This window comes from Pongo abelii, chromosome 1 (genome assembly GCF_028885655.2).
Source record: "Pongo abelii isolate AG06213 chromosome 1, NHGRI_mPonAbe1-v2.0_pri, whole genome shotgun sequence".
Classification (NCBI taxonomy): Eukaryota; Metazoa; Chordata; class Mammalia; order Primates; family Hominidae; genus Pongo; species Pongo abelii.
This window is the reverse complement of record NC_071985.2, coordinates 45,240,971-45,255,477: the sequence shown is the minus strand read 5'-3', so window position 1 is coordinate 45,255,477 and position 14,507 is coordinate 45,240,971. Positions and strand designations below refer to the sequence as shown.

The following is a 14,507-nucleotide window of genomic DNA, read 5'->3' as shown; positions in this document are numbered from 1 at the left end:
CCATAATGGCAACCCCTGAGATGGATCCGGTAAGCGGTGACTACTTGGCAAGAATGTAGCAGTGGAGATTCAAGCATTCAGCCAGTGGAGGGACTAGATGAGTTAAGGGCCTTTTCGCCCATCCCTCTTGAGAAATACTGTGAGAACCCAGAGTAGGTGCCAAACTACCGCAAGGAACAGGCACTAGGACAGAGGCCACGGAGACAGGGCCACTCAAGCACACCCACAGCAAAGAGCCGGCTCTGCTTGACAAGTGGCAGGTCAGCCAGCAGCAGAGGAAGGAGATCTTAGCTTAGTCCCTTCAGTTGCATCAGAGAAGGAAAATAACCTTTTGGGGGCCCCCTTTCAATAGCCCAGGACACATCCCAGCCCTTGGGCTGTCTGCTAAAGCTAAAGATAATATCAAAGAGTGTTTTTTTCAGTTTCCAAAGCTATCATGCTCAGATGTAATCCAAAGACATGCAGGAGATAAAAGCACAGCAGGCAGTGCCTACAGTCTATGTGGAAATCTGGGCTTCGCAGCCCAGGCTTGCCAGCCAGGACCCAAAACCAGGCGCGTGTCCACCAGGCCTGGGTTCTGAGTCTAGCACATTGATAATCCACTCCCCACTTCCCAAACTTTATTCCCACCTCCCTCCCAGGTCCAACAAGGACATGCTCCTCAATTGAATCACAGGGGATCTTTGCAAGGAAGGGCAACTGTTTCCCGTTACCCTTGTCTGCCCCTGAATCTGTCCCATCTGGTGGTCTGGGGGGCAAGCAGTCTGTGGCAACTATGGTGTCCTTTGAGATGTCAAGTTGTCTGCTTTTTCTCAGTGGTGCAGGGCACCCACCCCCTGCCCTGACCCTCCAGTCTCCTTCTGCTCTGCGTGTTCCCGATGGTAACTGCTGGAATCTTCCCTGCAGGCACTGGCACAGACACACACACACACACACACACACACACACACACACATAGAAGCGTACACACACAGTCTGCTGCCAACCATCACAAGACTTCTAGGGAATGGCACATCTCTCCCAGCCCCAGACTTTCCTACCCAGCAACCCCTTCAAATGACGTCCTCATTCTATCCCGGCACTACCAATTTCAAAATAGCTTCCCCTTCACAAGCACTGCAATGCAGCAACCATTGACCTAACTATGCTTCCTTCTCCAGGTCATCTCAAGCAGACCCCTCACTCTGAAGCCGCCGGATCCAAGCAGGATAAGCTGCCAACTGAGATTGCTCTGACTTGACTTGGCTCATGATCCGTGGAAGAAATCCCTACCTGACACGTCGATCAGCCCGAAACTTCAACATCTTTTTGGCAGCTCCGTCCCCAGGTCGGCAGCCTCAAAGGACCCACCGGCCACCCTGATCCTACCATGCCTCTGAGAAGTAAGTCCTCTGGTCCAACTCGTAAGGCTGTGGCAGAGATGCAGAGCTGTCGGTGGCAGAGTCTCTGGCAGTTCCCCCTCCTCCTGACTCTGGCTCCGGAGAACCAGGAGGGCACTCTCCTTGGGTGGTGGTAGGGGTCACCTAGGTGCTCTAGTAGGCCCGTGGCTTCCTGGTATTCGGCCAGAATGCTACTGGTCAGAGGACTGGAGGCAGAATAAACAAAGAGGGGATGATATCCTCCCCATTCAGCGCCCCAAGGAGAAAATGCTGAAATGGAGAGACAGGCATACACGGAGCAGGTGTAGCACTCCCAGGTAGTCCGACCTCAGTGAGCTAAGAACGCAGAGTAGCTGGGCGGGTGAAGGAGTCTGGGGCTGCATTCCCATCTGCACGGCTGAAACTCATGCCAGCCCGACCTGTAGGGAGACAGTCCTCCCCAATTCTCAACCCACAATACAGGCTCCTGAGCTGAAAATCAACTTGCTTCTCAGAGATCCTTCAGATCCTGTGGGCATAAGGGTTAAATGAAGCTCCAGATTCATCTGCTGTTATTGCTGCCGCTGCTGAGAAGCTGAGATTGATTGAGCAGGTCTCCTTTCTCTTCTGTCAGCCTGCCCAGCCTTCTTCTGTGTGGACAGGAGCATAATGAATGAAGATCCTCTGCCCCGTCCCTCCGACTTGCTCCCCTCAGACAGCACGGGGTTGCTTTTCCTCCCTGTGTGGCGGTCCTACCGAAGAGAAGCAAGTCGACCAGATGGGCGTGGATGTTGTGGAACCAGAGCTGGTGGCTAGGATGGGGCTGCTCAGGCAATATTAAAGGAGAGCTTCCTCTCAAGGCTTGCAAGGAAGAGGGCAGCAAATGGGGCTTGAGAGGGGGTCATTGTGTGTTTATGGCTGAAAATCTTCCCAGACACGAGATGATACATTCCAGCTGGTAACTGTCAGATCTGCTCAGAAGCAAGGAGGTTTGTATCAATGTTAATTCCTCTGAATTCTTCAGCGGCTAAAGATGGTCAGCGCTCCCCGCTTTCCTAAATGTCCTTCATGTCTTAGGATCCTTGGACTGCAAGGGCCTTCCGAAGGTCATCGCTGCCATCCCCCTGCTTCTAGGCAAGCCTGTTCTCCAATCAATCCTCATTAAGTTCCTTGGTTTTCTGTAAAGAGTTCTAGCAAAGGAGGCTCCAGACCCACTGTTATCTTATCCTGCCAAGATGTTCTTTTTGATATCACGTTTCAGTTCCTCTGGCTTTCTATATCATTCCATTTTGTCTTCACATGACAGATTCCTTTTTTGACCAACGTGGTTCTTTTTAGCAGCACCAGGCAGTCTGTTGACATCACAGTCTGTTGCTATGGCAATTCTGTGACATCACAACAGACACTGAAAGGAAGGGGCTAATCGAATTTTTTGGATCGAGCAAGAACTTGATTGGGGAATAATGTGATCAGTGAATGGAAAAGCAAATGGACAACATTATTATTTAACCTATAATTAGACAAGTTGGTAGGATACAACTGGGGTCAACCGCTGCTGATATTTAAACAGCTTAATCTTAAATCCAGAAGGTCAATATATTCAGCTATTTCATGGGACTTTTGCAAATGATTTATCCTGGTGACAGGAAGCCTCGGTTTTCAGATCACATCCTTTCCCTGTCCCTAATCCAGTTTCTTGGGCCCTCTCCTGATGCCGGCTTGAGGTTCCTGCCCATACATAACAGGTGCTCGATAAATATTTGTTGAATGAATGAATGAATAATAGAAACTCTCCAGCCCTGACTTAATTTTTAACCACCTGCATTTGGAGTTTGACATTCTATCACCAAGGGCTTCCCTATCTTAGCACTCTCTTAAAATTAATTACTTCCTCTCCATGAGAGAAGCTCTGCTTCTGCCCCCTCACCCCCTCACTCAGCTTCCCTGCCTAGCTCCCCCTTGAATACATAGCTTGGCTTTGATCCACCTTCAGTAGGAGGGGAAGAAAATTAAGCTCATCTGCACAGAAGGAGGAGGGGGTAGGGGTGCTTTGGGAAAATGAGCCTTCTTCCTCTAGAAGGCAAAAATATCCCCTTTCTCTTCAAGCTGAGCTCAGGGGCCTCCCACAGCCTTTGCTTAAGCTGCAAGTTAAATTACTTCTCCTATGCCCTGTAAAGATAGCACAAGGGAGTAGGAACGAAGGAAGGCTCAGGGGCTTCCCCTGCTCATCGAGAGCTCTGAAATCCTCTGAATTAAGTCTGCACACAGAATGTCTAGCAGCAGTTCTTTCCCTTTGCCAATAAACTGCAGAGTATGGCAGATTTTCATTTTAGTTAGACATCAAGAAGAACTTACAAGAGGCAGAACATTAAAAAGGGAAACAAGGACAGGTAATCCGTTTTCTCCTTCCTCTCTCCTTCCTTTTGGGATGTCAAAAGGCTTCCATTTGTCAAGGACAAATGATTATGAATCCATGAATACATATCCAAATGTACCTTTCAAATTCCACCCAAGAGAAGGGAAAATCTCAAGTGGTAAAGGAGATTGTGCGGTGGAGGTAGAAACAGCCCTAAACTCCAGAGCAGTCCAGTAGGTGGTCACTTATCCACAATGAGGGTGGCCCTGATGGCAGTGCCATCAGTGGAAACAAACACGGCAGGACCAAACATTCAGTCCAAGATCCAACCTGAGTTAGGAATGTGACTTTATTTCTTGGGCCCTTAGTTTTCTCATGTGTAAATGAGGTACCTTCTAACTATATGAAATAATAGTGCTCGCTTCAGCAGCACATATACTAATTCTATGAAATAATAGCTGTAAACTTTCAAGATGTAGACCATTTTTTGCAGAAGAGATAATGGCTATGATCATTCTACTTAAAAACAAATTAAGATATATGCCAGATGCAGGAGAGAAAAAATGAAAAATACTTAGTCCCAGGCTTAAGAAGATCGTGTATGGGGCACAGGCTGGGAGTGCCAGGGGCAGGCACTCTGGAAGTCTCAAGACCAATAAATTACAAAGAAAAGAAGCAGATCCTCTCCATTTTTCCAGGCCTTTGTCTCTGCACCTATTTAAAGCTTTCTTGTAGTTCAAGAGACATCCTCAACCTCTACAGTACCTCACATAGAGATAACTCTGCATTGCTTCATCTCCAAACATCCCCCTGGAGAGTCAGCCTCCACGTGCAGTATACCTGGCACTACACTGTCAAGAATGGCAAAATTAATCCAAGTTTCATGATCTTTTGCAGGCATGTATGTTCACACATGCACACACACTCCCAGGCTGGATGCCCAGAACCCCACTGTGATCAATATTGAACGACTGGAGAAATACTCCACTCCTTCCACCCACTGGCCTCTCTTGATTATCTGCTGTACACCAAGCTGCTTCATTTCCATAGCTCCTGAGAATCTGCTGACAAAGAATTAGCCCTGGCCCGGCTTCCCCATCCTGAGGACGCCTTGGGTTCCAGCATTACAGCTCATTAGGTGGAGAGAGGTTTGCGTGAGAGGCAAGTGGAAAGGGGGTCCCATCCCTCCCACTTCTTTCTCCCAGCTAGCAAATTCCAAGCCGAGACTGTCCATGCTCCAGAGAGGATTTCTGCTGCCACAGAGGAGGGGAAGGTGGGAAGAAGGTTGGCTCCTGCTCTGTGCCTCCCCATCTGGATCTCATCATTATTTTCAAGGAGGCTTATCTGCTCCAGCATCCTGTCCCAATTAAAAACCAACTCAGTTTATGTTTCCAGCCATCTTCATGCACCTGATTCCTGAGGCTCCCCCTGCCATTTCCAGGAGAAAATACACTTTCCTAGCCACTTCTCATCAGAGGCCCTCTGTTTTCCCACCTATTGCTGCCACATAAAGAAGAGGTCAAAGAGGGTCAGGCCCTGGCAGCACTTCTAGGTATTTGCAGGTGGGAAGGAGCCCCTCCAAACAACACTGCCCTAGCCAGGCATGGTGGCACGTATCTGTAGTCCCAGCTACTCAGAGGCAGAGGCAGGAGGATCACTTGAGCCCAGGAGATCGAGACTGCAGTGAACTATGATCGCACCACTGCAACCCAACCTGAGGCACAAGACCCTCATCTCTAAAAAACAACAGAGCAAGGCCCCCATCTCTTAAAAAAAAAAAAAAAAAAAAAAAAAAAAAAAAAAAAAAAGGCCAGGCGCGGTGGCTCACGCCTGTAATCCCAGCGTTTGGGGAGGCAGAGGTGGGCGGATCACGAGGTCAGGAGATCGAGACCATCCTGGCTAACACAGTGAAACCCTGTCTCTACTAAAAATACAAAAAATTAGCCAGGCCTGGTGGCAGGCGCCTGTAGTCCCAGCTACTCAGGAGGCTGAGGCAGGAGAATGGCGTGAACCCGGGAGGCGGAGCTTGCAGTGAGCCAAGATTGCACCACTGCACTCCAGCCTGGGCAACAGGGTGAGACTCTGTCTCAAAAAAAAAAACAACAAAAAACAGAGTAAGACCCCTGTCTCTAAAAAACAACAGAGCAAGACCCTCCCGTCTCTAAAAACAACAACCCCAACTGTTTCTCTTCCATGTGCTCCTTGAAGATCAAAATGCCAGTTCTCTGGGTGCTGGGGACCAGCTGCCAGTGGCTGTCACCCAGCCTTGTATTTGCTTTCACCTTTCTTCTCTGCCCTTGCTCATCCCCCCTTTGATGCCACAGTTATTTCCAAAGTGTCAAGAAGATGGTACCTCCCTGCCCCAAGCCAGTTTATTGAAATGTCCTAAGCTGCTCAGCTGCATGTCTAGGGGACAAGACCCATACTGTTCCCTTTCCTGCTTCACTCTGCCCAGCCTCACTGCACCCCCAGCCCCATCCCAAAACCTGTTATGGGCAGTTATGGAAGGCTGGGGGCCTTCTACATGAGCTCAGCTCCCACCACAGGCAGAAGATAGAAGAGATGGCTCCATGGACAAGGGAGAGAAATCACAAATGAGGGGGCCAGGTCCAGGTTTCTTCCCTTCCAGCCCAGGTGCTGTCCTTCCCCCATTTTCTCACTGTAGTGTCTCCCAGCCCCTGCTCTGGGCCTGGGTGGTCCCTTATTCCTATGAGAGGAGATAGGAAGGCCTAAGATGGCAGACTGAGGGCAGGACGGCAAGGTGTACTTCAGTCAGGGTAATGGGTTCAAGCTCATGTGTGTGCACGCGTGTGTGTGTGCATGAGAGAAAACATGGATACTATACAGGGGAACTTCATTCTGACCTCCCACCCTAGCTTGGTTCATCTTTAAACTGGTTGTTTTACTTTAGGGAATTCCATCTGTCTGCTGAAAAATGAAGACAACCAGAGTAGATAGCATAACTCTGCCAGTGATTCAAATACTGAAGCTCTTCCATGTTGGTAGGTGAAAAGCTGCTCCCCCCAGTCCCTCGAGTGTCCCTGCCCCACCTCCGGGCCAGGGTCTGAGACCTCCTCACATCTCCATGACCCAGAGACAAAAGAGTTAATGCCTGGCACCACAGGGCCCTCCAAGACTCCAGGCCAGCATCCTTTCTGGTTGATGAATTATTGAATATCATTCCCGGGTATAGCCAGACCTTAACTGCCTCAACACTGAAGTGTCTTCCAATTGTGGAGAACTGTGATTCTACCACCCAGAAGCTGCCGTGGGCAGGCTGGGAGACACTTTCTCCTTCACCCTGACCCAACTTGGAGAACTGGGGCAATCCAGCTCCCTGGAGCTCCTCCTTGTGCTGTGTGCTCTTGTTCCCTTCTAAAGAGAGGGGGAATTCAAAGGAGAACCAGCTGCCTACAGCTCTGGGTTTTCCTCCTCTCAGCCTTTCCTCAGTAGCTAAGCCAGACAGAAGCAGAGAAAAAAGGACCCAGCCCCCTCGCCTCCAAGTTGCCTTCTCCTGGCAGCCAGCAATGTGGAACGGATCCCAAGGGGTAACAGGGCAGGGCAATAATTAATTATGCCCCCCCACCGCCCTGCCGCCTTCCAGCTCTGAGTTGAATCTCAAACCCCTGCCCTTCAGAGGCTGAGGCAGCCCAGCTGTCCGCCGCCGGGTATATGCAAGGTCACTGAAACCATGTCTCTGCATCCCTAACTCAGCAGATCTGCTTCTGGTGTCCTAAGGAGAGCAGCGACCCCACCCTGCCCCACCCCATGAAAGGAATTTTACAAAGTGGGTGTTTGGAGAGTTATGAAGCTGGCTGATCTCCCTCCTTCCCCATCCTCAAAAGCTACCAGCGCCTTCTTGGTTCCCAATCCAGCAATTTGAGAATCAAGCTGTCTGGTATCTTAGTTTTCTCATTTTAACAGTAAAACAATGGTATTGAGTGATGCCTTGTTCAGCAGACAACACAAATCTCCCACTGGACCAGAGAGCAGAGGAAGAAAGGTTATGATGCTCTGAAGGCATATGGAACAAAGAGAAAAATAAAACTCATGCAGTCTCTGGTCCTTACACTGGGAGGGAGGCAAGGAAGGCCCATTTCAGAATCAGGGAAGCTGAGGTGCATTGTCCCAGCTATAGTGACAGGAGAGGTCAGAAAAATTTGAGTCTTGGGCTCCCTTCTTTCTGTCCCTGCGATGCACCCAATCTGAGCTCCTCATCTCTAGGAAAGCAGGAGAGAGCTTCATGGTTCAGGGGGAGATGCCAGCTTTTCAAGGTCTGCTCCAAGAACACAGTAATGAAAGCCACAAACTCTTTCACTGATAAAATCTGTGGGCTACAGGTCTGGGGACTGTGTGTGACGTGGGCTGGGAGCTACCCACAAACTTTAGTTTGACAACAGCTGCCTGGATGTAGGGGCATGGAAGGGCAGCCACACAAACACTGTCCACAGCCTGGCCTTTATTTCTGTGCCTCTGCCCAGCACCTCACACACAGGGGAACTGAATAACTGTTTGAGTTTGATGGAGCAGCTATAGAGCAGGCCAGCAGGCTCACCACTGCTTGGAGGAGGGGGCACGTGCTGTTCCAGTTGGGATGCTGAATAGCGGCTGAAGGAGACAGGAGCTCAGCCTCAAATCCCTCTCACTGGGATCAGTGTGCACAGTGCATCTGCTTCATGCCCCCTCCTGTCCCTCCCCTCCCTACTGGCCAGCCAGACTCTGATAAGAGTCTACAAAGCAGAAGCTTTGCCTTGGGAAGAGGAAAGCAGTAAACCAGCCAGAGCTGGAGAGCAGGAGCCTCCCGGCTGGAGGGTAGCACAGCAAGGGTTGAGGGGCAACAGCAGGCTCTAATTTAGTGCTGCTCCTCACTTGCCCAGGGAGACCCATTCTGCCTCTGGCCCCCAAGGAGGGCTCAGCTGATCTTCTCTTTCAGACTGAGAGTAATAGGGTAAGCTGGAGGCAGGTGGATTGTGGGAAATTTTGAACACCTCCTTTTGCCAGGAGCAAGGAATCGAACTTCTCCTGTACTTGGGGAGCTTGCCAAGGGCTCTGAGGGCAAAGCGATATCCCTGCACTGCTGCCTGCTGGTGGGGGATCCAAAGGGAGCCTAGGAACAAGGGCCACCCAAGGAACCAGCCAGAAAACAACTGTACCTAGGAGAGCACTTGCTGCAGACTGAGACGATCCTTTGTGAGCTCCCCTGACGCCCCTGAGAGGAAGAGGGAGATCTGGAAAGGGACTTGGAGAGTTGTGAAAAAAGCTGGCACATGATGGCAAGGAATGGACAGCGTGTGGATTGTCCTTAAGAAAAAGGGTAAGGCCGGTGGTCTCAGAGTCAGGAGTCTTGGTAACTGACCACTACTGAGTCACTGTCCCTTTCTGGGTCTCAGTTTCCCCACCTGCAACATGTAACGATAATGGAGTTGCTGGGAGGACTAAATATTTAAAACCTCTAGAAGAATGCCTGGCACATCCAGTTGTTTAGTAGTGGCTAATGTTATAATCATTAATAAAATAAGGGAATACAATAAATAGCACTATCCTAAATTTGCACCAAGTTGATAGCCACTAGCCGTATTCAATTTTGAATAATTAAAATTAAATAAAATTAAAATTTCAGTTCCTCAGTTACACTAGCCACATTTCACTGTGTCTCAAGAGCCACAGTAGCTAGTGGTTACCATATGGAACAGAATAGTCATAGGACATTCCATCATTGTAGAACATTCTATTGGACAGCACTAGGCTAGATGTTCTCTAAGCCACCTTCCAGTTCTAATAGTTTTGAATTCTATGAAATGCAATTCTAAGCCAGTGTATCCTTCCACCAGCTGATGAGCTCAGTGTCTTCAGTAAATACAAGTTCCCTCATAGACCTAAACTAAGCTAAAAAGAAAGGAAAATCTGCTGTCAACAACAAAAAGTTAAAAATCAAAAATGATATACTCCAAAGTTCACTCAGAATTAATCTGGACAATCCATTGTTTTCGTTTTTTGGGTTTTTTGTTGTTTTTGTTGTTGTTGGTTTTTTTGGTTGTTTTTGGTTTTGTTTTTGTTTTGAGACATGTTCTTGTTCTGTATCCCAGGCTGGAGTTCAGTGGTGCGATCTTGGCTCACCGCAGCCTCAGCTCCCTGAGCTCAAGCAATTCTCCCACCTCAGCCTCCCGAGTAGCTGGAACGTCAGGCACGGGCCACTACACTTGGCTAACTTGTTGTATTTTTAGTAGAGACACAGTCTCACCATGTTGGCCAGGCTCATTATTTTTAAATCACATGCATTAAGACTCCTCTGCACGGTTTGAAAGTATCATTACTAACAGCACTGGCCTCGTAAGAAACACTGGAAAAGGTCATCCAGCAGCTTAAGGAGGCTGGGAGAGAAGAGTTGGAGAAGGAAGAAGAGTTGGGGAGGAGGCTAGAGACACAGAGGACCTGTTCCTCCCTCCTGCTTTCCTTTTCCTTCCTGCATTGGCCAACCTCTAGCTAACGCTTGGGGGAGGAGGAGGAAAGGGAGGTCTTCTGTGGGCCATTTGGTCCAGAGCAGGAGGAGCTGGCATGGAGGAGGACAGGGTAGAAGAACTACTACCAAGGACAGCAGGCTTAGGATTCTTCCTTCCCTGCACCTCCCCTTCCCCACCCGGCACTCATCCAGACCTGGATCCTACGGAAATCACAGGAAAACAACCTGTTGATAAGCAAACATCACAAGAAGCAGGTGCCAGAGAGCATCCACTGATAACCGGGGCTTACAGAGGGGAGGGAAGACAATCTCAGAGGAACAGAAGAGGTGCTTCTAGGCTTAGACCTAGCCTAGAGAACCTGCTGGCTATAGCCCAGATAAGGAAAAGAGAGGGCCTGAGAAGGAAGGCAGGGAGGCAGTCAGACAAGGGACACTGCTGTTCCCACCCCTGTCCTGCCACGCAGCAGCCGTGAAGAAAGACTGGGCATGGAGGCTGTGACAAGGAGGAACAGAGTGCTCTGGGAGGGGAACAGAGAGGAGGAAAGGGAAAGGGATGCAGCACAGGTGCCGGCCAGGACAGAAGTCAGCCTCCATAAGTGACACCTGAGTAACAGGTGAGCCTGCCTACACCTGTTGGAGTATATGAGCAACTATTCTGCACCTGCAACTTCTGGCTGGGCCTGGAAATAGGACCAGCTGCACAATTTGCAGGGCCCCTTGTGCAAAACTTAAGGATTTCAAGACAGCAATAGCAGAGCATTAAACCAAGCATGTGGGGCAACTGCACAGGTTGCATGAAGCCCCCCTGCCTGGGAATAACAATCCCAGTATACCTCTCCTGGGAGTGTAGGGATAGAAGTTGGCTAGTCGCATTTGTGGCTGACTCTCAATATGAGGCAGAACACAAGTATCCCTGTTCCTCTCCTATACTCTACTTCCCTCTCTTTCTTGGCCTCAAATGCCCAGAACCTTGGCTGCTTCTGCTCTCGCCCTGCTAGGTCTAGTGGCTGGCACCTTCCCCCTATTGTGCCCGGTTTCTGTTTGCCCATGGGCAGCCCAGCCAGAGGAAGCACCACAGCTGAAAGCCACCAGGGGGTTGGGTTTACCTTATCGCTCGAATCTGCTTTCAAAACTGGCACAGGGAGCACCCTGTTCCCACCCAATAGGCTCTCCAGGGCCCCAAGTTCCTCCCTAGGTTCAACCTAGCATCACTATGTCATCGAATCTCTTTCCTCCCAAGAAAGAGGCAAGGGAACAAAAGGGCTCCTAGCTGGGGGCGGGAGGAGGGTAAAGTAAGCACTTCCTTTTTGGTGGCAGTCTCCCTTTTTTTTTTTTTTAATCACGTGGGCATTCATGAGTACACACACAGAAAGATAGCATCAGCTGAGAAAAGCCAGTGCGTCCACCTCCTCCTCCAAGCCAAGGAATTCTTGTCCACACCCCCTCCACAAAACTGTCATTAGAAGGTGCCAGGGTCAAAGAGCACAAATGTTTTGGAGGTTGAAGGGATGAGGGACCTGAAGGGGAAGTTGAGGGAATGGGGGCAACAGAAATCTAAATGCAAAAGGTTGGTTCTCTTTCTCCCTGGATTTCAGTTTTGCTCTCATCTGACAACCGTGTCTTCTTAATGAGTGAAGAGTTCTCCCTGCAACTCTCTGCACCCACCCCCGCCAGGTTCTGTCTTACCCTACATCTCACCACACCTGACTCTGCTAAGTGAAAGGATAAAACCAGGAGCACGGCCATGCCAGTCTCCTGTGGCTCTGTCCCCTCCACCTTCCTCCCGTGGCCCCATCCAGGAAATCAGCCCACAAGAGAGGCCGACGCTGCTTCTGACCAGAGCTACCGAGCGCCTCTCTGGAGACAATGGCTCAGAGAGAAGGAGGAAGAGTAGCAGCTCCAGCTTTGTGTTCAGGGTGGCCACACGAAACCATTGTCTTGATATCAGGACAGACAATGGTTTGTATCTCTGGCTTCTGCGCTGAGTAGTTCACTCCCTTGGACTAAGATAATTTTAAAGATTTCCTTCTAATAAATAGTAATGATACTGGAATCTGGCCTCAAGCTGAGAATTTGTATCTGGTTGTAACAAAAGCCCACTCTAGCTGATGGAATGGGTATATCCAGGCTTCCTTTTCTGTTCCAGAGCCACCCAGACAAACATAGACCAGACAGATAACCACTTACTCACCGGCTCTTCTTTGCTGTTCTCTCTGCTGCCTCTAGCCCTGACTCCTTTCACACTGAGGAATAGGGAGAAGGTTTTCCTTTAATACTCACCAGGTCCCTGGTGGGTAGCAATCATTAACAGCCACACATGCTGGCTGGCCTTAACCCCTTCAGTGCTGGGTTGCCTCAGCCAGCCAGAGCTGGCTGATGGACAGTCCTGTCCCTTCTACTCTGCCCTGAGAAAGTAGCAACTCCCACGTTGATGCCATCCACCTGAGTAATGCTGCCGCCTCCCATGTGGAGAAGGAGAGCCCTCTAGTCCCACCCAGGCCGCCCCGCCTGATTGGAGCACACTCGCAACCTGAGGCTCTTGGCTTTGGCACCATGCCCAATTGGATGAGCCCGCATTATGAAATATTTGCCTGGCGGGCCAATAGAGGCGCTGGGATCTGGGGGAGGGATGATATTGTCATTTATTCCTGGAGGAAGGAGAGCAGACAAAGTCACAGCATCCCTAGCCCTGGGATGGGAAGCAGTGGGAAGGTGGTCTTCAGATCCATGGAACTGCCTCTAACTGCTCTGTCCAGGTAGAGTGAACTAATTCTTGAAGTTTTCTAAGCAATTTGAGCCTGGCTGTTCAGCTAGAGGGTTTGTTTTTATTTTTATTTTTTTACCTTAATATCTCTTTGCCCCACTCAGAAGTTTGGAGAGCAGAACTAGAAATTATAATAGAAATTAAGAGGACAAACACATCGTCAGTCAAAGAATTGCTTCTATCTGCATAAACTATGCAACCACAGGTATTGTTTATAGTTCAAAGTTGCAGAAATTATTTTAGCGTCTTTGAAGGATACAGATGAAAGGTGAGCAAGAACAAGAGGAGATAAATTCCCTCTTTATCCTTTAAAAATAGGCAACTGATTTGGGGGAAATCTAAAAGTATCTACAAGTAGGACACATGCAAATCTATGCAGATGAGTGCAAATGAGCAGCGCCAGGCTTGTGAGAGTAAGTCCTTGCCAGGATTTTCCTCGTTTGAGGAAGAAATTAGGTAGTCTCTAAACCCCATATCAGAGCATCTCACTAGAGCATAAGGAACTCAATAAGCCTATATTTATTGAGCATTTACTCCATATGAAACAGAGTGTCTTTAAGTACAGCCCAGTAGGATTTTTCTTTTTTACCACGATCATAAATGGGATATACAGAGAATACAAGTTCCCTCTCCCTACACACCCACAATTAATAGCCCCTTCTCCTTTCAGGCCCCAGAGGAGTGATTTGGCTACTCCTCCTCTTGACAGCCCCGATTTAGTAGCTGGCACCTCCTCCTTATCACCCCTGGTTCCTGTTTGCCTATCAGTAGCCCAGCCACTGTGGCTCAGGACCCTGCTTTAAACCTGCCAGGGGGCCTTATCTTATCTCCTGGGCTGCCTTCCTAGCAGCCCGGGGGGGGGGTGGCTGGCTGGCCGGGTTCCTTAAAGGGGCTGCACTGCATTTCCACTTGCTCTATTCACCCTCAAGAGTACCCCAGAGATCTGGAGGTGTTCTACTTGTGCAGGGTCAGAATTTACTATACCACCCCTCCTTCCCATCCTTTACAGTCACAGCTACTATAGGGCTGCTACTGAAATGATCTATGACTTAGAACAGAAAGATGCTCATGTTTTTAGAGCCATTGTAAATGTTTATCATGTCATGCAAATGCCCTGCCCCTTGATATTTTCAGGTTCCTGCTCTTTTAAATTCAATTTTCAAAGCAAGGGAGGAGAGGCTCAGGATACAAAGTCTATATAGAAAAATCAGTTGTATTTCTATATACTGGCAACAAACAATGAAAAAAGGAAATTTTAAAACACCATTTATAACAGCGTAAAATTAAGGGATACACCTATACACTGAAAACTATAAAACATTGCTGAAAGAAGTTAAATAAAATCCAAATAAAAGGAGAAAAATACTGTTTTCATGGATCAGGAGACTCGATATTGTTAAATTGTCAACTCTCCCCATATTTTTCTATGGATACAACACAGTCCCAACCAAAACCCTAGCAGATCTTTGTAAAGTTGACAAGCTGATTCTAACATTCACATGGAAATTCAAAGGATCCAGAATACCCAAAAGCTTTGAAAAAGAAGAATAGGTTTGGAGGATTTATACT

The 14,507-nt window shown here is 48.8% G+C and overlaps 1 protein-coding gene across 46 annotated transcripts in view; it reads right to left on the bottom strand.

Annotated features, from left to right (window-relative positions):
• The window catches only part of PLEKHA6 (pleckstrin homology domain containing A6), a 157,397-nt gene that overhangs the window by 54,773 nt on the left and 88,117 nt on the right, over nucleotides 1-14,507 (bottom strand). The window contains exon 1 of one of the 46 annotated variants that reach the window (XM_054522517.2): nucleotides 12,366-14,172. The exons of 40 other annotated variants lie outside the window; for them this stretch is intronic. Coding sequence is in view for 2 of the 6 variants with exons in the window: in XM_054522487.2 (XP_054378462.1) it covers nucleotides 1,273-1,304 (32 nt within the window). In the remaining 4 variants the exon portion in view is untranslated. Of the gene's footprint in view, nucleotides 1-1,272; nucleotides 5,454-12,365; nucleotides 14,173-14,507 lie in introns of those variants that run through there. 5 more of the 46 variants (XM_063725785.1, XM_063725802.1, XM_054522487.2 and 2 more) reach the window with 5 other exon arrangements.